Below are 25,576 nucleotides of genomic sequence, written 5' to 3' on the forward strand. Positions count from 1 at the left end.
TGGTCTCAGCATAAAAAAGAGATTACACAGTTAATGAATGAATTGTGATTTCTTCGCAAAGACCTCAAGAAAGAGACAACTTCGGAGTTTCCATTAACCAATGTAGACCAGACAAAACATGGAAATAACAACGAAATACAAGAACTGTGTGAAGCACTTAGAAGGTCTACTCATGTTCATAAACCCCTAGCGAGACTGATAGAGACATGTTAAATTATGCATTGTTTTTCTTTTTAATAAAAGGAAGATGTGCTTATATCACGTGTCATGTGTAAGAACGTAATTGGATGGAATCGTGAGCATGCACAGAACTGACAGAATGATCGAGAAAGCAAACACGAGGAAATCTGCAGATGCTGGAAATTCAAGCAACACACACAAAATGCTGGTGGAACACAGCAGGCCAGGCAGCATCTATAGGGAGAAGCACTGTTGACGATTCGGGCCGAGACCCTTCGTCAGGACTAACTGAAAGGAAAGATAGCAAGAGATTTGAAAGTAGGAGAGGGAGGGGAAATGTGGAATGATAGGAGAAGACTGGAAGGGGTGGGGTGAAGATGAGAGCCAGAAAGGTGATTGGCAAAAGGGATACAGAGCTGGAGAAGGGAAAGGATCATGGGACAGGAGGCCTAGGGAGAAAGAAAGGGGGAGGGGAACACCAGAGGGAGCATGATCGAGAAACTTGTATAGTGTAAAATATGGTTGCTGTTTACTGTTAAATAAAAGTTCTAGTTATGTTTTTCCAGAGTATGGTTTGTTCTTAGTAATCCATGGTACGTATAAAGAACACAACAACTCATACATTACCATTTGGTGGCAGATTAACACAACCAAATGGTTTACATAACCATTTCAGAGAAAGCTTTCAAGTCACTTGTAAGCAGATCAAGGAGCATAGATTTCTTTCCTGGAGAGCATTAACAAACTACTTGGGATTATATTACAAAGGCTTCATAGAAGCTAGTAGCAATGCACTCTCTTTATTTCCTATAAATTCAATTAAATAAAATTCATAAACTACTGCAGCAGGACTTAACTCGGATTATCAAATGGTCTACATGCATCACAACTATATCCTTTCATATGCTGTGCACATTCTACCAACCTGGCACTGGAGATTTTGGAATTTCCTACTGGACCATTGTTCTTCATTCCCTTCATTCTTAAATCATAGTAAAACAAAGCTGAGAAACAGACACTTAAACCCCACTGAGTCAGTAACAACCAATAATTTAAACTAATCCCATTCTTGAATTTTCTAAAAAAATTAATTCAACTCCTCCCCAAACTATCCCACAACTCCACATTATAGCACTTGCTTACACATCAGGGCCAACTGACAGTAGCCAGTTAGTCTATCAATCTGTAACTGTTATTATCTCCAGCCTACTCTACATCATTTAGAAGATCACCCTGATGTTGCTGACAAGAATTCTCCCATTCTTATTTTCCAATGCAGATTTCAGGAAATGCTTTTTTGGGCCCTTCATTTTCTGAGTACCATGTTCTGCAAAGTTTCTTTCTTTTCCCCAAGAAAACCTGAGAGAGAATCATGCAAAGTTGCTCAGCTGGGCAAGGACAATTCCTTAGTTTTCATTCTTGACGATTTGCTCCAATTCCACCCATGAGATTCTTACATAGCCCAGAGTATAAAGTATCTTTTTCTCAGTCTATTGATCCAAATAATTGTACTCCTGCTGATTAATGCAGCTGGGAATGTGACTAAAGATGCAGGTAAATTTCCATCAACAGTTTCGCCTATTGGAGGACCAATCATCATTGCTCTTCACCCAGCTTTTAAACCTCGTGGGAAATGAATTGAGTTTCTTGCTAACTATATTGTTGCTCTTCATCTGTTAATGTAATGATCTACTCCAGGTTATGAGAGTCAGAACACGAATCTTTTATATTTCCAAAATGTTAAAACTTTTATCTACATAAACTATAAGTGCCAGATTTTATGTCTCCCCCCCCCCCCCCTTGCTTAGTGTAATCATGATGTTTTAGTGGAATATTGGATTAAGATCTATGGTACAACAGCCTATTGTGTATTTGTGCTGAGAATGAGAACAGTATCCCTGTCCCTTTCAGGCACAGCCTAATTATTGGAATATTCAAGTCACTTCTCTCAGGGAATATGCATGGTGAATATGTTGCTTCATTGGACATGCATGCTGCAGTGATTTAATGTAATTGTTCCCTGTAAAGGAGCATACACACTCCACTGACTAAATTCCATTGTTCCACATGTAGTGGTAGCATTGCCATGTGGTGTGAAGCATTATGTTAAGAGAGGAAGGAGTCCCTCTGAGGTCATTCACCATCGATCCTCAGTGCAGGGGTGAGGGGTAAACCTGGCTGAACCTGAGAGGTAGTTGTATCTGTGCAATTCCTTTTTCAATGCTGTATTATACATTTTCTTGCCCATTCACTTTATTTCATCTTTCTGTACATTTTTCAGAAGAGCCAATACGTTATTCTACTGCTCTCCTATTTGTGTCTGATGCACTCATTTCTTTATCTGCCTATTTGCTCTGTTTTAGATCCCACCTACCTATTCAAAGTTTCCTTTCATAACAATAGTAATTGCAATTCACAGTAATTTATTTGATTGAATGTTTAAATGATGCTGCCTCTCTCCAAATGCCAAAGCCTAGTGTCAGCAGGAACCCATGCATCGACTCACTCAGCAGCACTGGAGGAAACTGGCTCTATGATTTCTGATGGCAACTGAGTAAGGACAGAAGAACAGAAAACCTGCTCCCTCCTCACTTCCCGTAAAAGGTCACCACATACCAAGAGATGGGCTAACTAATTAGGAAAGACAAACTTAACTGTGAGTTTGTGAAATTCTTCTAAGAGTTACCAGGAAAGAAAGAGCTTCTGCTTCCATGAATCTAATATTTTCAGATTTTAAAAAAAATTATTTAGTCAAGTCAGATACTGTGAATTGCAGTGACTGTTATTATGCGAGAAACAGAGCAGTCAATCAGATGCTTTATTCCTACTTTGATGCCCTATGTCTATATGTAACTGTGTTTCAAGATGATTTGGCTGCCTCCAAAGTCACTGAAGTGAGATGACAATCTTTCGGCACTGCAATATAAACAAGCTGCACCTTGGTTCACTCATGTGAAAGTCTGAGGCAGCATTTGATTTATTCAAGATAGGACTATTACTGCTTGCTCAGAAGCCCCTAAAAGAGACCACTTCAAAGACTCTGACCTATCATGCTTCATAATTACAAAGTAAGCGGTAAGTTAAAATGTCGTCCTATTTGATCCTGAGCCACTTTCATTTTTTTTTCCCCTGAGTTGCACGACTGAAGCTTTGAAAACAGATTTATCTGCTTCTCCATCAGATAACGTTGGCCAAGTAATGCAGGATTTAAACAACTTGCAACCAGTCTTGGAATAGCTGGTATTGTTGCTCTTACCCACTGAACTTGGGTGCCAGTTGAGTTCAACAGATAGTATTTCACTAAGGACTGGAGAACCATTTCAGCCAATGTTCTGTAGTGCTGTGCAACAGGTCAGGAAATTTACTTAAAATTTTGCATCCTGCTATATTTCTGCTAACATAAACTATACTTATCTTGACTGCATTATAAATATTGTTTTAAAATGTATCATAGGATGGACAAATCGAGTTAGAGAGATTTATAGGCACTAATCAGAAAATAGTGATGGTGCAGTTTGGACAAGGAAATTGAATGCTGATGAATGTCACATCACATTCAGAGTGGGACAGACTGAATTCTGGACAATGTCACTAGCAAAGTGAGAGAAGATGCACTCCTCTGGCAAGGCATGACAGAAGACAGCAGGGTAGGCTACCTCTTGATAAAATGCTAGGAAAATGGCTTTGTAATAACAAGCATGATTCTGCCAGAGAAACGAATACAAGCCATCATGACTACACTCCCAAGCAATGCTCTGGCTCACTGTCTAAGTGATAGCCTGAAAGGATGTTCACATCACTCACCCTGTAATAGGTACCAGTAGCTTCCATTCAATCCACTAAAATAATGGCTACAACAGGAGTATCGGCAAATGACAATCTATTGTGAAGGTCTCAAGTGTTTTCTGTTTAATATATCAGTAATATTTGAATAACCACATACATATTCACTAATTAAGCATTAGTGTTGGTTTAATGCTTTGAAATTACAAAACATAACATCAAGCATCTTGAAAAGTAGCTTTTCTTAGATAATGCCAAATTAAATACATCTGAAGGATGTTCATAGTGTCTGCGTTACCCTGTTCAACCATAATTGACAATTATAAAGAGAGCCTTTTCTTCTCTACCTGAAGACAAAATTGGATTGGATTGATGAGATTTGCCAAGAGATTGAGGAGCTAAATAACCACAACTACATGGTGTGGAAGCTCCAACAGGTGTCTTAAGGGAAAGAACTCCTAGTTAAAGGCTGGGGGCCAGCAGAATGCCCGAGATCCAAAAGCTCAAAGCTTCAGTTACAACAGAAAACTTGGCAGCTTTCAGAAGGGTAGGCACCACCAAGCACTGGAGAGATATGACCAACACAGCCTCTGTAAGGTCCTCCAACTCCACTGGCAGAGTAAGTGAACCAACATAAGTATCTTTCCAATGACAGCATCCCTGATGCTGACATCCTGATTACAGACTGTCTACTCTGACACCAACAACCAAAACCTAGTACCACAAACCACTGGAGGATCTTCGAGAGTCTAGCAGCATCTATCGAGGGGAATGGGCAATGGACGTTTTGGTTCGAGACTTCATCTGGATTGACTCTAGCATCTGCAGTCTCTTAAGTCTCCTACCTAAACCTGAATGCTATTTTAAGTTTATTTATGTCAAAAGAGTATCCAATCGACAGAGGAAGCTATTTAAAGCCTCCTTGAAATAAATGTAATATCCCCACTGACTTTAAAGAATCATTGACTGCTTAAAATGGAGAAAATGCATTTGAGTTAGCATGACGTGTCTCAGAAGCAGATAGAAACCTAGCCCCTGCTACAAGTCCCATATTGGCTTTCCCAGTCACCTTAGAACCCCCAGAGCTGGAATGGAAGTGTGTTATACTCAACTTGGAGGCTGCCTGACAGAAGAGATAATGAAGGAAGGAGGATGTTTTAAAATGCAGGGACACAGGAGAATAGGAGGAACTGTTCTCCAGGATGCCAAACTCATCCTGTCATTCAATATGATCATGAAACATCCAAGGTCCAAATCATGCATAAGGTCAAACAATTGAATAAGGTTGTATCACAAAGATGACTGCAAAAATGGCTCAAATATGTTGGAGACTCGAACTGGATAATAAATCAACAGTAATAAGCGAACTATTTTGCCTGGTCAGTAATTCTCTCTCCACTATGCTCAACGCCACTTAATCTTTAACATCTCTGACCCAAAACCTCAATGGAAGAGTCGGAACAATTCCAATCATCTCAGGTCTTTGTTACCTGACTTTTATTTAAACCGATTTACTCACTGAGTTAATACTACCTCTTTGTATGCCAGTCTGTGCAAACCTGCCCAGATTGTATTTTCACTCATCTATGTTGTCGTGTTGCCAACCCGGACTGTCCCTTTAAACTCCAGGACCGACTTGACGTGAACGCTCCCACACATGATTTCCCATTGCCAGCTCGCATTCCCGTCCGCTCTATTTTCACGCTAACCTGCCTGTTCGCCGTAGTTGCATTGTTTTTGATTGTTTTCACCCTCTTTCGAGAATATTGTTCGGAAACAAATGGCGCAAGGAACTTTTGAAGGAGGCTACAAAAGCCGCAATTGAGTTCAAATAACTTGTCTAGCGTGATAACCTCCATGCTTCCTGTGCAAGTTAAGGACTAAACTTTAAGGCTCCGAAGGTTGCCTTGATCCAATTAACCTTTCACTTGCCTTAATCTTAATCTCTGCCGATTTCCAAAGTGGCCGCACTTCCTTCATAAGCGCTTCGATGTTGTTTCTCAGATTCTGCTCGTCCACGAAGATCTCGAGATGTTTGGTTCCAGCGACTGCATTCCTCCGCTCCATGCTACTAACAGTAACAGCCACTCGGACTTGAAGCTGCTGCCTCCGCATTATGTGTCTCTCTATCTATGTGTGTTGTGATAGCAGCCGCCGGTACCGGCCACTGACCTCCGGCTCATAGCAACAACTGGCAATCCCAGAAGCGGACACCTGCTGGATTCCAGAAATGGACATCCACAGACAACCAGCTCCCTCTTACTCCTGGAGTGACAGGACAACGAGTAGCGGCAGCATGCTTCTTGTTGCAGAGAGAACAAGAGAGAACACGAAACAAGCAGTTCCATTTCAACAGAAATATAGGATCCACTCAGCACATTGCACATCCCTACACTTCATTCCAAAGCACTAACTGGACAGTATCTGATACACAGTAGGCTCTCAAAAGTAACCTAAAGAGGATAGGTTAAGGTGCCCATTACCACAGGTAGCATAGCTACTGAACCAGCATGCCAGCAATCTATCTTATTGCATCCAGTATCCAATGAGCACTAGGAAACTATAGTGTGTTTATTCTTTACCCAAACACCTGGGGTCCAACTACAATTCAACATAATTTTGTAGAGGCAGTAAGGATATAGTTAAACTCTGGAAGACAGCACCAAGGAAACCTTGCTGTATCTTCACAAGGCAAACGGGAGAAAATCTGCAGATGCTGGAAATCCAGGCCACCCACACACACACACACACACACACACACACACACACACACACACACACACACACACACACACACACACACACACACACACACACACAATGCTGAAGGAACTCAGTAGACTAGGCAACATCTATGGAAAAGAGTACAGTTGACATTTTGGGCCAAAACTGCGAAGGGTTTCTGCCCAAAACTTTGACTGTACTCTTTTCCATAGATGCTGCCTGGCCTGCTCAGGTCTTCCTGCATTTTATATATGTATATCTTCACAAGGTGTTGGTGAGACTACATGTGGAGGTGCACTTTTAGTTTTAGTCTCTTTATTTAATTGTATCCGAAGTGGTCCATTGAAGGATCATGAGATTAGAACAAAGGTTTGAGCAGAATGACCGACAGTCTCAATTCTAGCAGGTGCTCATTCTTAAATATACTCAGGTGTTTGACAGCAGAAATATGGCGAGGATGTGGTGTCCTCCGGCCAGTGTAGACATGATGGGCCGAATAGCCTGTTTTTATACTGTATGACAATTGAGTTTCCTGTGGGTAAAGCTGAGCAAGCAAACAAAGCCCTAGAAGCTAGTCCACTCTTTTGTAGGCATCAAAACAGAATGGTCCTTAACTTGATCCCCCACGAGTTAAAGAAGGTCCATTCCTGTGAAATGTCCATAACACAGACAGTTCACAGCTCAGAAGAATGGTTGTGAAACAAACTCAGCCATATCAGAAAATGCCTACAGACCACAGCAGCCAGCACTTTATTGTTTACCTGCACTGCACTTTCTCTGCAGCTTTTCAACAGGTTTCAAAGATACATTTAATGCCTGAGAAGTGTATACAATATACATCCTGAAATTCTTTTTCTTTGCAAACATCCACAAATACAGAGGAGTGCACCAAAGAATGAATGACAGTTAAATGTTAGAATCCCAAAGCCCCTCCAGCTTCCCCCTCCCTCACCACTAGCAACAGCAAGGTAACAACACTCCCTCCCCCACCAGCAAAAAAGCATCTATGTCCCCCCTCCACCCAGCACTCAAGTGTGCAGCAAAGCATCAATAAAGACACAGACTTGCAGTACCCCAGTGACTTCTTGTTCACCTGGTATTCAAAATACCACAGGCGCTCTCCCCCCACCCCCCCCCCCCCGAGTAATGGGAAAAAGCGGTGTCCCCATTTCACAGTGAGAGGGGAGACATAACAAAACAACTTGCTGATTTATCATGTTAAAGGTCTGTTGCATTGCTCTTTCCAAGCTCTGTGCCACTGGGCACACAACCAGCAGCAAGCCCATTGCTTCCAATCTTCTGAACTTATAACTCATCTATCTACATTCATATATACAGCAGATATATAAACAGCAGATGTCCCAGTACAGATCCCCACCGAACACCATTAGATATGGCGCTCCAGCCAGGTTAAATTCCATCTACCACTACCTCTGTCTTCTATCGTCGTCGGTAGGTCGCATCTGTAATTTCCAGTTGGTGCCACTCTGACATATTGGGAAATCATGTACGTGGCAAGTTATGGCAGTGTTCGCCTTTGTCTTCTGCCAGGCTGGATTCGAGCTTGGGACCTCTCGCCCCGAAGTCCAGCGCTGATGCCACTACGCCACCAGCGGGCCTGTTTCTATGCCAATTCTGAATCCAGATGGCAAAGTCACATGTTATCACATGCATCTTAATCTTCTGGATGAGCCTCCTGTGAAGGACCTCTTCAAACACCTTACTGAAATCCATGCAGATAATATCCATGGCCCTACGTTTATCACCTTGTCTCTATGAGAAAATCTGGATGTTTTCAGAGTAAACAAAAACTATTACTTTTTTTAGACAATGAAAATCTCCCTATACGAATTTATACAAGATATATGGCACAGAAACTAGTCAACTACCATACAGTCTACGCCAACACCTTTCTCCATCTAATTCTATCAGAATAATCCTCCTGTTTCCTTCTCCTCCATATTCTTGTCCAGTCTCCCCTTAATTGCATTCATGCTATCCACTCAACTACATCCTGTCACAGCAAGTTCCACATTCTGATCAGCCTTTGATTAAGTTTCTTCAGAGTTTGCTGCCGAATTTCGTGTCAGCTGTCTTTCATTAATGGCCTCCAGGCATGATGTTCCTCACAAGTGGAAACATACCCTGCAAGCAGCTTCTAAAATTCTTTTGTAATTTTCAGGGTTTATTTGGGTCTACTCTCAGCTTTCTTTCCTCAAGAGAAAAGCAATACATTCTGTGCATCCTGTATGCATACCTTTTAATTTCTAACAAATTGTTTTTTCAGTATACTCAATCTCAAGTGCCCCATATCCCTTTTATTATATGGTGACCACAATAGTATTCACCAGTGTTTAATAGATGACTTACATAACCTCCTTACTTTTTGATATCTCCTCAAGATGTATACTTGGCTTGTTTTAAACACTGTGTTAAATGGAGCGCACAATTTTGTAACTGGTGTATTTGCACTCTCATAAAATTCTGTTTCTCTGCCCAACCCAGACTCAGACCTTCAACCTGGCAAATAACTTTGTGTTTTACATTACTCTTGACTTCACCTGGCGGAGATTTATACATGGAAAAGTCTTACTACGGAGAATAAGAATTGTATAAAATTCCATAATCTTTCCACCAATACAATCAGAAATGTAGCAACATTGCTTTGCTCCAAGTCAAGCCAACTCCCCCATGGCTGTGAAACTTGCTTACTTACTGCCTGTTATGCTGCTGGCATTTAGGGCAGCATTGAAGGTCCACTATCTCATTAAATAATTCAGATGATATTATTTAAGTAAATTAAGTGATTTGATACAATTGTGGCAGAGATACATTTTTAAATTACAGGAGAATGAAGCATTATGAGATTTGGCAGGAAAGTAAATTTGAGATCGATGGTCATATTGGCTATGATATTACTGAATAGAAAATATAAATACCTATATGGCCTATCCCTACTCTCATTTGCTACATAAGCAAGAGAATCGATACCTAGGGCGAAATATTCAGACTCACTCTGCCACCCTGAAGGAACACAGCTAGATGAGTGTAGTTCTACTAAAAAGTTTGACATCATCTAGAACAAGTTCCCCAAGTCACATACACTCCTAATTTGTAAAAATGTCACTATTCTGTCATCTGTCTCTAAATACTGAAAGTTGCTACACCATAGAATAGTGAGTGTTCTTTTGCTATAGCACTAGAGCAATTCAGAAAGTAGCTTACCTGCTGTTTCCCAGAAACAATTTACAAAGACATAAAATAATTAATACACAGTGACACACATTTTGTACAGTGACAAAATAGTCCAAAGTGTACAGTAAACCAACTCCATGAGGGAAGTAAAGAGGTACCAGTAACTAACCAGAACAGGAAAGATCCAAGTAAGTCCTTTAAGAAGAAGTACATAGGGATTAATGGAACCCAAAGTTATTTCATCTTAGTAATATCTCAAGCATCTTAGAACAGGGGTGGTGAATATTTTTGAGATGCTGTATGCTAACAAATATTTTGTATGTGCCATAGGTTTGCAAAGCTTGCTTTAGTGTATCCCATTAACTGCTTGAAGTATTCTTCCTTAATTTCTTTGTCACTATTAATAATAAATGACTAAATATATTGTAAAGCTATTAATTTTAGAGAAATTCAGTGTGAAAATGACTTTTGTAGAGTACTTTCCATGACTTCTGTCACCGAAAAACTAGCAATGAAATTAAGCAGAATTTCTACTCCTAAGCCAAAATACACCATAAAATGTTTGATTTTCCAGAACTACCAATTGCAACATACACCTAGAGGTTAGCCAAAGGTAATATTAGCAATAATTTTGATTACAAGTGATAAGAAGCAGCATTCACCTTTCTATCTGTTCCCAAACAAAGAAAGGAAGTGAATGCACTGACACACGTGTACATTCCAATAAAGCATGGTTGTGATCTTTGACTTCTATTGATCTTTGTCAGCACTATTTACAATTTTAAATTGAATTCATGCAAGAAATCCTACGCATAAGGAGCAGTGTTTCATCCCACTTTTTAACTAAAACAGCAGCTTTTAATTTTTACTACACAATTTTACATGAAGCATAATTAACTATGTTTATATCCATTATTACAGAGAAGTGGAATTAATTTTTAATCTTCAACTCATTCTAGCACGAGACCTATTCATTGCTGTCTACTCCTAATTAATAAAACGGTACAGTTATTTTTAGAGAAAGATTAAATCAATCATTAACTCTACTTTTAATTGTTGGGAAGATACAACTACATTTTTATCAAAGAGCCTTATAAATCATAAGATAATTATTTCTTGCTTGAAGCCAGGTCAAATTAAAAACAGAGAGAAAGATTAGAAAAAATTCAATAAGTCTGCAGATATCTTAGAAACAAATGTTTTAAAAGAAATTTTGAGGGACAGCTATGTTGCATGCAGAAGGAAACCACTGCCACATTTATTAAAGAACCTGAATGATCACTTCAGAGATGAAACCTCGACATAGTCCTGCAGTTGGGAAGAAGAATTAGCTAGATCCATTACTGACTGGCAGGCAAAAGTTAGAACATTTTCAGTACAGTGGTACTTCATTGAATCAATATAAAGGCTTATAAGACTGTAAGACCATAGGGCCATAAAGCATTGAATCAGTATTCGGCAATTTGTGCTCTGCCATTCCATCATGGTTGAACCAATATCCCTCTCAAGCATTCTCTTTCCTTCTCCACATAACCTTTGACAATCTTACTAATCAAGAATACACCAACCTCCACTTTAAATATACCCAATGACTTGGGCTCCAAACCGTCTGTGGCAATGAAGTCCAAAGACTCACTACCCTCTGACTAAATAAATTCCTCCTTATCTCTGTTCTAAATGTTTTCTGTTCTCTATTCTGAGGCTGTGCCCTCTGGTCCTCGACTCGCTCATTATAGGAAATGAAATATCCACATACACTCTCAGAATCAGAATCATAATCAGAATCAGGTCTATCTAGGTCTTTCAATATTCAATAGGTTTCAATGAGATCACCCCCTCATTCTTCAAAACTCCAGTGAGTACAGGCCCAGAGCCATCAAACGCTCCTCATATTTTAACTTTTTCATTCCCAGAATCATTCTTGTGAGCCTCCTCTGGACCCTCTCCAATGCCACCAAATCTTTTCTATAATAAGAGGCCCTAATCTGCTCAGAATAATCCAAGTGTGCCCCAACTAATACCTTATAAAGGCTCAGCATTACATTATTGTTCTTATATTCTAGTCCTCTCAAATGGAATGCTAACATTGTATTTGCATTCCTCACCACCTACTCAACCTGCAAGTTAATCTTTTACGAATCCTGCTCAAGGACTCCCAAGTCCCATTGCACCTCTGAATTTTGAATTTTCTCCCCATTTTGAAAATAATGACTTTTTGCCTCTATCAAAATGCATGACCATACACTTCCCTACCTAATATTTCATCTGCCAATTCTTTGTCCATTCTCCCACCCTGTCTTAATTCCATCGGCAGTCTCCCTACTTCCTCAACACCAACTGCTCCTCCACCTATCTTTGTATTGTCCACAAACTTGGCCACAAATACATCAATTCAGTCATCCAAATCATTGACTTGTAACTTGAAAAGAAGCAGACCCAATACCAACCCTTGTGGAACATCACTTGTCATCAGCAGCCAACCAGAAAAGACCTTCTTTGTTTCCTGCCAGTCAGCCAATCTTCTATCCATATTAGTATATTTCCCATAGTACCATGGGCTCTTAACTTGTTAAGCAGCCTCATGTGTAGCACCTTATCAAAAGCTTTCTGAAAATCCAAATAAACAACTTCCACCGACTTTCTTTTGTGTATTCTGCCTGTTTCAATCTTCAAAGAATTTCAACAGATAAGAATTTCAGGTAAGAATTTCCCTTAAGAAAACCATACTGACTTTGGCCTGTTTTATCATTATCCTTAATAATGGACTCCAATATCTTCTCGACACTGAAGTCAAGCCAAATGGCCTATAATTTCCTTTCTTCTGCCTACCTCCAGAATCCGGTGTTTCTTGGAATGTCAGTATTAATGCCTCCACAATATATTCTGCAACCTCTTTCAGAACCTTGGGGTGTAGTCCATCTGATCCAGATGACTTATCTCTCTTCAGACCTTACAGGCTGTCAAGCAGCTTCTACTCCGTTATAGCAACTATACTCACTTCTGCCCCCAACACTCTCACATCTCCGGCATACTCCTAGTGTCTTCCTCAGTGAAGACTGAAGCAAAATACTTATTAAATTCATCTCATTTCTTTGATCTCCTCATTACTACTTCTCCAGAATCATTTTCCAGTGATCCAGCATCAGCTCTTTTACATTTAATTTATCTGAAAAAACTTGTTGCATCCTCTTTTATATTATTGCCCAGCTTACCTTTATATTTCAACTACTCTCTCCTTATGGCCTTTTTAGTTGCCCTCTGTTGTTTTTTAAACCTTCTCAATTCTCTAACTTCACATTAATTTTTGCTATAATATGCACTGTCTTTGACTTCCCTTATCAGCCATGATTGCCACATCTTCCCTTTAGAATACTTCTTCATGTTTGGGATGTACCTATCCTATGTCCTCCAAATTGCTCTAAAAAACTCCAGCCTTTGCTGTTCTCCAATTATCCCTGCAAGTGTCCCCTTCCAATCAACACTGGCCAACACCCCTCTTATGCATCTGCAGTTCCCTTTGCTTCACTGTAATGCTGATACATCTGACTTCAGCTTCTCCCTCTCAAACTGCAGAGAGAATTCTTTTATATTATGATCACTGCCTCCTAAGGGTTACTTTACCTTAAGGTCCCTAAACAAATCTGGGTCACTACACAACACTCAATCCAGAATTGCCTTTCCTCCAGTAGGCTCAACCACAAACTGCTCTGAAAAGCCATCTTGTAGGCATTCTATAAATTTCCTTTCTCAAAATCCAATACCAACCTAATTTTTCCAATGTACACTACCTGCATATTGAAATCCCTCATGACTATCGTAACACTGCTCTTTTTACATGCCTTTTCTATCTCCCATTATAACTTACACTCCACATCCGGGCTACTGTTCAGAGGTCTGTATGTACCTCCCATCAGGGTCTTTTTGCTCTTCTAGTTTCTCAGCTCTACCGGCAAGGATTCTACATCTTTCACTCCTATGTCATTTCTCTCTGAAGATTTGATTTCATTTTCTACCAATAGAGCCACCTCACCACTTCTACCTATCTGCCTGTCCTTTTGGTACAATGGATCCTTGGATGTCAAACTCCCAGCTATGATCTTCTTTCAGCTGTGACTTAGAGATGTCTACAACGTCATGCCTAACAATTTCTAACTGTGCTACAAGATTATTTACCTTATTCCACATATTCAATATCAGGGTAAATGCTTTTGTGTCTTCAGCAGATGTGAGGCCACAAATTTAACAATGAAATAGAAGTAACAAGAATCTTATAAGAAATGTCTAAGTTGTGCTGATTAGAATAATGCACAGCCTAATGATCTTTTCTCTTAAAATGGAATAGAGATAAAAAAATGGAAAATTCTGGTAAATACTGTTACGAAGGATGAACAGCTCTGATGGGCAGAAGGGTGCAGGGTTGCCCATGTCCCCCTCCCCTGGTAGAATTACAAACCGTTACTGTTGCCAGGCTGCTAATGAGAGAGAAAGAGATGGAACAAAAACATACTGGGACTGGAACATTTGCTTCAGATAAGGGAGAGATAACACAGGGAGAAAGAGACTTGTTGTTCCACCATATTATGACTCCTGTAAGACTTACGGCTCCGGAGAGGGCTGTTTACTTGGTACCATTCTGTTCATTAAAATTCCTCAGTGGACAGCCAGAGTGGGCTGGTTTGATGGACTAAGCCATTCAAAACTGATTGACACCTGAGACCCCGTGAGTAGGGATAAAAGTGAGGTCTGGGGAGACACCCCTCAGACACACCAGGAGACACACTAGTGAGCACTGCTTAAGTGTTGGAACCCATGAGAAGGTGTGGGGGCATCGGAGACCGAATGAAGGATCGGTCAATTTTAACTCACAGTGTTTATAGCGAGGCCGGTGGGGGTTTGTGTGTGTGTCCACCCTTGCCTGGGTGACGAGTCCACCATAAAAGAACGGTCTAGCTAAAGGCGAGAGGGGTCATACCTGAATGGCCACAGCAACACATCGATGGATCAAGAACGTAAAGGAAGTTTTGACTGGCTGTCACTGTTTGCTTGCTCTCGCTCTCTCTCTCTCTCCAACAATTACAACACATCGACCAACAACTACCTCAGCCTGTATGAACTGAACTGAACTTTATATTCACATATGACAATTCATTATCCCCTAGACATCGATAGAGCTTGTTTATTATTGATTATTATTATACCCACACATTTAGGTTTAGTATTGCTAACGTGTATTATCTGTATATTTGCATTGTTGATATTGATTTGTATATTTTACTAATAAACACTGTTTTGATAATAGTACCAGACTCCAACAGATACTTCTATCTTTGCTGGTAAGACACCCAGTTATGGGGTACGTAACAATACCGAACAGTTCAATCATTACGTGTGGAAAGAGAAACAGGTAATACATCAGGTAAGAGTCCATTTATTAGAATATCTTTATTAAAGTCTGTGTGCAGTGAACAAAGATGCAAAGTCTCAGCTCGAAACATCAATCATTCCTTTTCTCCAGAGATGCTGTAGGACCTGCCAGGTTTCTCCAGCAGTTACTTTTGGGAGGGTGACAGGACTGGTTAGGTTTAAAAATATGCTGTTTGGAATTGATGGATTAAAAAATGTGATCAACAGCCGGTGACTCTGAAAAATTACAATGTAAACTTATATCCCACTAACTAACATGCTAATAGCATACTGCAACTCCAGGTTGCCTAAGAACATTCATTTTCTGAGTGTTGATCAAACACTGAAGAGACAGAAAGGTAAGTCCTCTGATCAGAGGCACTACAAATCTGGGCAAGTATTTTGACATATTTGGTCTCATTCTGATGCATAGGGTTGTAACTGAAATACCATTAATCTTCTAACTTCATGCAGTCCACATATAAAACCATAAACATGTTAAGATAAGTTTCTCTATTGTCGCCTGAAAAATTTTTGGTCTCTGAGCTCACTCTATAAACACCTGGAACTGAAAGAAGGCATTTAGTACCTAAAGTTGCTACAGGGTTTGCAAGTTGCCAACATGTCACAATGTATAAAGTGCTAACCTGACATTCAAATTGTTCAACAAATTAGAAAGGTGCTATTGAAATTCAGACAACTGCAGCAAAGTTTGTTTACCTTTGCATTTAGAGAGCAAAATCTGAGGGCATTGCAGCTCCTTATCTTCTAACTTTCAATTCCTTTTCCCTCTGGGAATCTAGAGGGCCATCACATTACTTAAATTGCCTTTCTATGTATCAACTTGGAGCAGGGAAGGCGGAGTGGCATGGAAGGGAACCAGCTTATCAGAAATCTTTATTTGTCTTCATAAAAAAATGCAGATGATCAAGAGCAAAAATGCTAACATTACGTTTCCCACTTACACTCAGTAGCCACTTTATGAGGTACCTCCTGTACATAATAAGGTGCCCATTGAGTGTTTGGTCTTCTACCGCTTCAAGGTTCGATGTGCTGTGTGTTCAGATATGCTCTTCTACATACCACTGTTATTTGGAAGTGAAGTGAAAGATTCGTGTACTCTCATTCTAGGTTGTTCCCAAGTCTGAAACCCCTGAAGATAATAGGAAGAACTAACTTTTGAAGAGCTACAGATAGATCAGTTGCTTATATTTGGTTAGAAAGGTTCTACACGATTGGAAATGCAAATAAATAGTTCTGGAAGAAGACTGGAGACCAAAGGCGATTTCAATACTTTTTTTGTAATTTTCAGCAGTGCCTTAATTCATTGATAACGATCTAATCATTTCCTTGACAAAAACAAACTGTATTCAAGACCTTAACTGCAGTTGAGACTGCCAGCTTAATGCACCCCTTGACTTTGTCCAACAAGTTTGAACCAATAAGTTTATAATGTACAGAGGAGGGAAGCAGTAGATTTCAGTCTTATTTACCCAATCTATCAATTCCACAACTTTCAATTACACAGGAGTTAAACAGAGTAACGGTAGCAATGTTGGCAACACAGTTCACATGCTAATGAAGGGGAATCTGTGTCATTGACTGGGGTGGAATGCAGATTTTGTGGTTTTACACAGGAGGGCAACAGGAGAGTTCATAGTTACTCCTTTTTCTTTGTGGCTTATCCAAGGTTGAAAGGTTTCTACTCCAGTTTTGATTTGAGGTTATGAGGCATTGTAGAGGCCAATATGGGAGCTGCAGATTCTTCCACAGATGGATAGAAAGTGCCTGAACAGGTGGGTAACTTGTGAAGTGGCACCTCTCTATGTGCTTATGAAGAGCTTCTGTGAGCCTTGAGCTTCGCAAACCATCTCAAATACTTCTCCACCTCTTTGAGCAGTCATGAATCAAAAAATTACATGAGTCCATGGAGTAATTCATTTCTCCTAGGGAACTTTTGAATCGTTGAATCTTTTCCTTTCTGTATCTGTTGTCCTTCCCATGGCAGGGTGCTTCTTTCATAAGTCTGATGATAGGTATGTGAACTATACGCCCAGCCCACCAGAGTTGACTGTGGGTAACTGGGGCATCATTGCTGGGAATTTTGATCTGAGAGAGTTTCTTCTAATCTACCTGTAGTTTTGATCATCACATAACAAAAATATGAAATTATTTAACCAGTGTCATTAACACAATGGATCAGAAACAATGTGATAGATTGAAGGATTTTGTGAATAAGCAAGTAGATGCATTAATCAGTGGAAATGGGTGTGTACACATTTGGAAGGTGAGAACATTGCAGAAGATACACCAGTCCCCTAAGTAATCAACTTAAAATGTATTATATAAAGTCGTGGATGTGTAGACAGACGATTAGTTCTTAATGTTAGGGACAGTGGTGTTGGGGCTGTCATAGATCTGGAATTGATGTGTGGAAGATTTCTGGTTAAAGATATTCCAAAAAAGTACACTGACTCTCCTGAAGCCATAGGTAAAATATTTAAGCCTTGCAGAAAATCAGAGGCCTTTCTTCATAATAAAGAAAGTGATTGTGTGTGTGTGTGTGTGTGTGTGTGTGTGTGTGTGTGTGTGTGTGTGTGTGTGTGTGTGTGTGTGTGTGTGTGTGTGTGTGTGTGTGTGTGTGTGTGTGTGTGTGCAAAAAAGTCTGAATTAGTCCAGCAGAGGCAAGTCTCAATATTCATATACTCATTTGCCAATTACACTTTATATTATAGGAAGCAACTAATGGAATTCTCTTGTCCTCATTTCGAATCAGCTTCTTCATCAGATTAATTACACAACTGAGTTTTATTTTTATTTCTAATTAAATATAACATAATTCAATTTCCTACAGTTCTAAGAAACCCAAATGTTTTTTTCTAAAGGATTCCCTTGCAAGATTCAAAGCGTTCAATGATTCTGACAGAGAATTTCTTTTACAGTTGCTCAGATTGATCTGCACAAATGTCAACAAAACTTTCAAAAATTTTATGTTGTTTGCATACTTTCAACATAAAAAATGAATGGCATTCCACCGATATTAAAACAAAGTAGAATATACATTGTCATAAATGAACCAGGCAACATAATTGATCAATTTAAACCATAAGACATGCGAGCAGAATTAGGCCATTCAACCCATCGAGTGTGCTCCACCATTCCATCATGGTTGATCCTGGATCCCACTCAACTCCATGCGCCTGCCTTCTTGCCATAACCTTTGATGACCTGACCAATCAGGAAACAATCAAGTTATGCCTTAGGTATAACCATAGTTATGGCCTCCACTGCAGTCTGTGGCTGAGTATTTCATAGATTCACTACTCTCCGGCTAAAAAAGTTCCCCCTTACCTCTGTTATAAAAGGTCACACCTCAATTTTGAGGTTCCCCCACCGCAGGAGACATCCTCTCCACATCAACCCTATCTAGTCCTTTCAATAGGTTTCAATGAGATTCCCCCCATATTCTTCTAAATTCCAGTGAGTACAGGCCCAAAGCTGCCAAACATTCCTCATTTGTTAACCCATTCATTCCTGGAATCATCATTGTGAACCTCCTCTGGATTCTCTCCAACGACAACACATCGTTTCTGAGATATGAGGCCTTAAACTGTTGACAATACTCCAAGTGCTGCCTCCCAAGTGTCGTATAAAGCCTCAGTTTTATCTCCTTGCTTTTATATTCTGTTGAAATAAATACCAACATTGCTTTTGCCCTCTTTACCACAGACTCTACTGTAAAGTAACCTTCTGAGAGCCTTGCACAAGGACTCCTGAGTCCCTTTGCACCTCTGATTTTTGAACCTCCCCATTTAGATAATGGTCGGCACTGTTGTTCCTTTTACTAAATGCATTATCATACATTACCCAACACTGTATCCCAACTGTCACCTTTTTGCTCATTCTTCCAATTTGTCAGTCCTACTGCAATCGCATTGCTTCCTCAGTGCTACCTACCTCTCCACCTGTCTTTGTATGATCCACAAACTTTACCACAAAGCCATCAATTCCATTATCCAAGTTACTGACACAACAATGTGAAAAATAGCTCTCCCAATACTGACCCTTGAGGAACACCACTAGTCACTGGCAGCCAATCGGAAAAGGCCCCCTTTATTCCATTCACTGTCTCCTGCCTATCAGCATTCTCACATCTCTCCTGTAATGCCCTGGGTTTTTATCTTGTTAAGCTGCCTCATGTGTGGCATCTTATCAAACACCTTCTGAAAAATCGAAGTAAATGACAGCCACTGCCTCTCCTTTATCCACTTGCTTGTTATTTCCTCGAAGAACTCTTAACAGATTTGTCAGGCAAGATTTCCCTTTACAGAAATCATGCTGACTTTGACTTATTTTAGCATTTGACTCCAAATGTCCTGAAGCCTCATCCTTAATAATAGACTCCAACACTTTCCTAAACACTGAGATTATACTAACTGGGCTATAATTTCCTTTCTTTTACCTTCCTCCCTTCTTAAAGAGTGGAGTGACATTTGCAGTATTCTTGTCCTCAAGGATCATGTCAGGATTGTGATTCTTGAAAGATCATGACTAAAGCATCTGTTACCTCCTCAGCAACCTCTCTCAGCACTTAGGGATGTAGATCATGTGGTCCAGGTGACTTATCCTCCTTGGGATCTTTCAGTTTGCCTGGCACTTTTTCCTTTGTAATAGCAGTGGCACTCACTCCTGCTCCCTGACACTCACGGACCTCTGGCACACTGCTAGTGTCTTCCACAGTGGAAACAGATGCAAAGTACCCATTAAGTAGATGACAAACAACAATGGACCCAGCTTCAATCCCTACGGCACTCCGCTAGTCACAGGCCTCCAGTCAAAGAGACAGCCGCCTTCTACTACTCTCCCTTTTTGTACCGATCATAACATCCTTTTCATACAGGTCATACCTTCCCCAGAAGAGATCCCAATGATCCAGAAATCTGAAACCCTTCCCCCTACACGATGTCCTCAGCCACTCATCCACCTGTACCATCATCCTATTCCTGTCCTGACTAGCACGTGGCATTGGGAGTAATCCCAAGATTACTGCCGTGGAAGTACCACTCTTCAGCCTTTTCCATAAATCCCTGTACTCACAGCACAGAACCTCTTCCTTCTTTCTACCTATGTTACTGGGTCCAATGTGCTCCAGAATATCTGGCTGCTCACCCTCCTTCTTGAGAATCTTCTGCAGCTGCTCTGAGACAAACTGGCCCCCAGCACCTGGGACTCAACACGCCATCCTGCCTTTGCTTTCACAAGCACAGACTCTCCTGCCAATCCCCCTACCACTACCACTCTGCCTGACTTTACCCTTTCCTATCTGACCAGTACTGCACAGGATCGAAGTAAGCTGCGGAGAGTTATAAAAGTAGTCAGCTCCAGAACGGATACTAACCTTCATAGTATCATCACGGAGCGGTGCCTCCCAGGACATGCCCTCTTCTCATTCTAACCGTCAGGAAGGAGGTACAGGGACACATTCAGTGATTCAGGAACAGCTTCTCCCTCTCTGCCATCTGAATTCTAAATGGACCCATGAACACTAATCACTACTTTTTCAAAATTTATATTTATATGCTACTTATTTAAATTAAACTATTTAATATACATATATGCACTTATTTTCTATATTTATCATGTATTTCATTGTACTGCTACCGCAAAGTTAACAAATTGCACGCCACGTGCCAGAAATATTAAACCTGATTCTGATGGGTCATGCCCCAAAGGGGTGTACTTGTTGCTGGGGGGAATGGCCTTAGGTGAACTTTGCACTGACTGCTTACTCCCCTTACTTCTCTTCAGTTTCCTGGGTGGTCCAGAGTGCATCCAGCTCCAGCTCCAGATCCTTGACCTTGTCAGTCAGGAGCTGAAATTAGGTGCACTTCCTGCAGATGTAGCCATCAGTGAGCTGTTAGGTACCCTGAATTCCCACATCTCACAGGAGGAGCACTCCACTGCCTAAACTTCCATCTTGCCTGCACTTGTTATGTCTCCAGCTTTTCAAATTTAAGTATTGACCAAAATGCCATAAGACATAGGAGCAGAATTAGGCCATTTGTCCAATTGAATCTGCTCCATCGTTTGTTTATGGTTGATTTATTTTCTCTCTCAACTCATTCTGCTGCCTTCCCCCATAACCTTTGATACCTTTACTATTCAAGAACCTCAACCTGCACCTTAAATAGACCCAATGACTTGGCCTCCACAGCTATTTGTAGCAATGTATTCCACAGATTCATCATCATATGGCTAAAGAAATTCCCCTTCATCTTTGTTCTAAAGGGACACTGGGCCGTCTGGTCCTAAATGTTCTCAATATCGGAAACATCCTCTCCACATTCAGTTTATCTAGCCCTTTCAGTATTCAGTAACTTTCAATGAGATTCCCCGCTACCACGTTAATTATTCTAAACTCCAGTGAGTATGGGCACAGAGCTTTCAAACACTCCTCATATGTTAATCTTTCCATTCCCAGGACCCTTCTCATAAACATCCTCTGAAGCCTCTTCAGTGAGTAAAGTGAGGCTCAAGTACCACGTGGAATCTTGGGGGAACCATTTTAAAATGATAACTGTAGTGAAAATGCTGTATCTTCTATGAAATAGTATTCACTAAAATTTTCTAATTTTTATACGCCTGGCAAATGTTCAAGGAACTGCAATTAGGTACACTCCCAAAGTGTTGACGTACAAATCAATTATCCTAGAGAAGGAATCAATCAGTGCATGTAATCCGTTTCAGTGCTTTTAAAGCAATTCTATTCATACATCATCTTCAATGTATCAACATATCCTAAGACTATCAAACTAAAACTGATTCAGAACTATTCGCGAAAATATTAGCAGGTGTCCACAAGTATGCTCAGAGATAGGAAGAAGGACTGCATTAAAGAAGGAGAGAGTGGTAGTGAAATGGAATGATTTTTGAAGGAAATTCCAAAGCTTGGCTCTGGTCAGATGAAGGAATTGTACAAGCAATTGAATGATTAAATTTCAGAATGATCACAGGGCTAGAAAAAAGAGGGACATCGAATCTCTAAAGACTCCTTCATCAGAAAGGATGTACTGAAGCCTAAAGGCACACACTCAATGATTCAGGAATATCTTTTTCCCTTTTGCCATCTGATTTCTGAATGGACATTGAACCCATGAACACTACCTCACTCCTTTTTTTATATCCTACTTTCTTGCACTACTTATTTAACTATTTAATATATTTATATATACTTACTGTAATTCACAGTTTTTATTCTCTCCGTTATCATGTATTGCATTCTACTGCTGCTGCAAACTCAACAAATTTCACGACATACGCCATTGATCTTAAACTTGATTCTGATTCTGATTCAGATTTTGATTATACAGCTGGAATTGATTATAGAGATTAGGATAAACAAGTCCACGAGCAGATGGCAAACTTTTATCTGAAATAAAAAGTAACTAATAGATATTATCTCCTTGTAAGTTATTGTTCTAGATTTAGTGACTTTACAACAAGATTACAGCAGTGTAAACACCAATACCTAAAATAAATAACTTTAAATTTGGTAAAGACGTTCAAGCACATGAGAAGCATATTAACGTAGCTAGTAGAATCACTGTACTATAGAGCCAGAGACACAAATTCAATGCTGAACTTATTTGCTATCTGTGTGGTTCACTGGGTCTCCTTTGACCACGTGGGCTCTGATTTCTTCTCACATCCCAGAAAAATTATGCAGGTTGGTAAGGTAAATTAAACATCGTAAATAGTCTCTACTGAATAGATGAGAGAGTGAGCCATTTCAAGTTCCTGGATATCAATATCTCTGAGGACCTAACCTGGATGCAATATATTGTTGCAGCCTAAAGAAGGCAAGGCAGTGGATATATTTAATTCAGAGTTTGAATTTGGTTTGGTTTGGAGATATGGTTTGGCACCTAAAACACTCAAAAACTTCTACATGTGCATCATGGAGAGCATTCTGATACAGGTGTACCATGGAGAACATTCTGATACAGGTGTACCATGGAGAGCATTCTGATACAGGTGTACCAATGAGAACATTCTGATACAGGTGTACCAACGAGAACATTCTGATACAGGTGTACCAATGAGAACATTCTGATACAAGTGTACCATGGAGAGCATTCTGATACAGGTGTACCATGGAGAACACTCTGATACAGGTGTACCATGGAGAACACACTGATACAGGTGTACCATGGAGAACATTCTGATACATGTGTACCAATGGGAACATTCTGATACAGGTGTACCAACGAGAACATTCTGATGCAGGTGTACCATGGAGAGCATTCTGATACAGGTGTACCAATTAGACCATTCTGATACAGGTGTATCATGGAGAGCATTCTGATACAGGTGTATCATGGAGAACATTCTGATGCAGGTATACCAACGAGAACATTCTGATACAGGTGTACCAACGAGAGCATTCTGATGCAGGTGTACCAAAGAGAACATTCTGATACAGGTGTACCAACGAGAACATTCTGATACATGTGTACCAATGGGAACAATCTGATACATGTGTACCAATGGGAACAATCTGATGCAGGTGTACCATGGAGAGCATTCTGATACAAGTGTACCAATTAGATCATTCTGATACAGGTGTACCATGGAGAGCATTCTGATACAGGTGTACCAATGCGAACATTCTGATACAGGTGTACCAACGAGAACATTCTAATATAGGTGTACCAACAAGAACATTCTGATACAGGTGTAACATGGAGAACATTCTGATACAGGTGTACCATGGAGAACATTCTGATACAGGTGTACCAACGAGAACATTCTGATACAGGTGTAACAATGAGGACATTCTGATACAGGTGTACCAATGAGAACACACTGATACAGGTGTACCAACGAGAACATTCTGATACAGGTGTACCATGGAGAGCATTCTGATACAGGTGTACCAATGAGAACATTCTGATACAGGTGTACCATGGAGAAAACTCTGATACAGGTGTACCATGGAGAACATTCTGATACAGGTGTACCAATTAGATCTTTCTGATACAGGTGTATCATGGAGAGCATTCAGATACAGGTGTATCATGGAGAACATTCTGATGCAGGGGTACCAACGAGAACATTCTGATACAGGTGTACCAACGAGAGCATTCTGATACAGGTGTACCAACGAGAACATTCTGATACAGGTGTACCAACGAGAACATTCTGATGCTGGTGTACCAACGAGAACATTCTGATACAGGTGAATCATGGAGAACATACGGATACAGGTGTACCAATGAGAACACTCTGATACAGGTGCACCAACACGAACACTCTGATACAGGTGCACCAACGAGAACACCCTGATACAGGTGTACCAACGAGAACATTCTGATACAGGTGTATCATGGAGAGCATTCTGATACAGGTGTATCATGGAGAACATACGGATACAGGTGTACCAATGGGAACACTCTGATACAGGTGCACCAACAAGTACACTCTGATACAGGTGCACCAACGAGAACACTCTGATACAGGTGTACCAACGAGAACATTCTGATACAGGTGCACCAACGAGAACACTCTGATACAGGTGTTCCAACGAGAACACTCTGATACAGGTGTACCAACGAGAACATTCTGATACAGGTGTACCATGGAGAACATTCTGATACAGGTGTTCCAACGAGAGCATTCTGATACAGGTGTACCAACGAGAACATTCTGATACAGGTGTACCAACGAGAACATTCTGATACAGGTGTACCATGGAGAACATTCTGATACAGGTGTACCAACGAGAACATTCTGATACAGGTGTTCCAACGAGAACACTCTGATACAGGTGTACCAACGAGAACATTCTGATACAGGTGTACCATGGAGAACATTCTGATACAGGTGTTCCAACGAGAGCATTCTGATACAGGTGTACCAACAAGAACATTCTGATACAGGTGTACCAAAGAGAACATTCTGATACAGGTGTACCAATGAGAACATTCTGATACAGGTGTACCATGGAGAACTTTCTGATACAGGTGTACCATGGAGAACATTCTGATACAGGTGTACCAACGAGAACATTCTAATACAGGTGTAACAATGAGGACATTCTGATACAGGTGTACCAATGAGAACACACTGATACAGGTGTACCAACGAGAACATTCTGATACAGGTGTACCATGGAGAGCATTCTGATACAGGTGTACCAATGAGAACATTCTGATACAGGTGTACCAATTAGATCTTTCTGATACAGGTGTATCATGGAGAGCATTCAGATACAGGTGTATCATTGAGAACA

At 40.4% G+C, this 25,576-nt stretch overlaps 1 protein-coding gene across 3 annotated transcripts in view; it reads right to left on the bottom strand.

Annotated features, from left to right (window-relative positions):
- LOC140729555 (ethanolamine kinase 1-like) overlaps positions 1-6,063 on the bottom strand; it is a 422,765-nt gene extending 416,702 nt beyond the window's left edge. For all 3 annotated transcript variants that reach the window (XM_073049448.1, XM_073049449.1, XM_073049450.1), the window contains exon 1: positions 5,896-6,063. In XM_073049448.1, the coding sequence (XP_072905549.1) occupies positions 5,896-6,030 (135 nt within the window). In that variant the 5' untranslated portion in view covers positions 6,031-6,063. The remainder of the gene's footprint in view (positions 1-5,895) is intronic.
- Between the last annotated feature and the right edge of the window lie 19,513 nt (positions 6,064-25,576).

The sequence above is a fragment of the Hemitrygon akajei genome, chromosome 6 (assembly GCF_048418815.1).
Source record: "Hemitrygon akajei chromosome 6, sHemAka1.3, whole genome shotgun sequence".
In the NCBI taxonomy this organism is placed as follows: Eukaryota; Metazoa; Chordata; class Chondrichthyes; order Myliobatiformes; family Dasyatidae; genus Hemitrygon; species Hemitrygon akajei.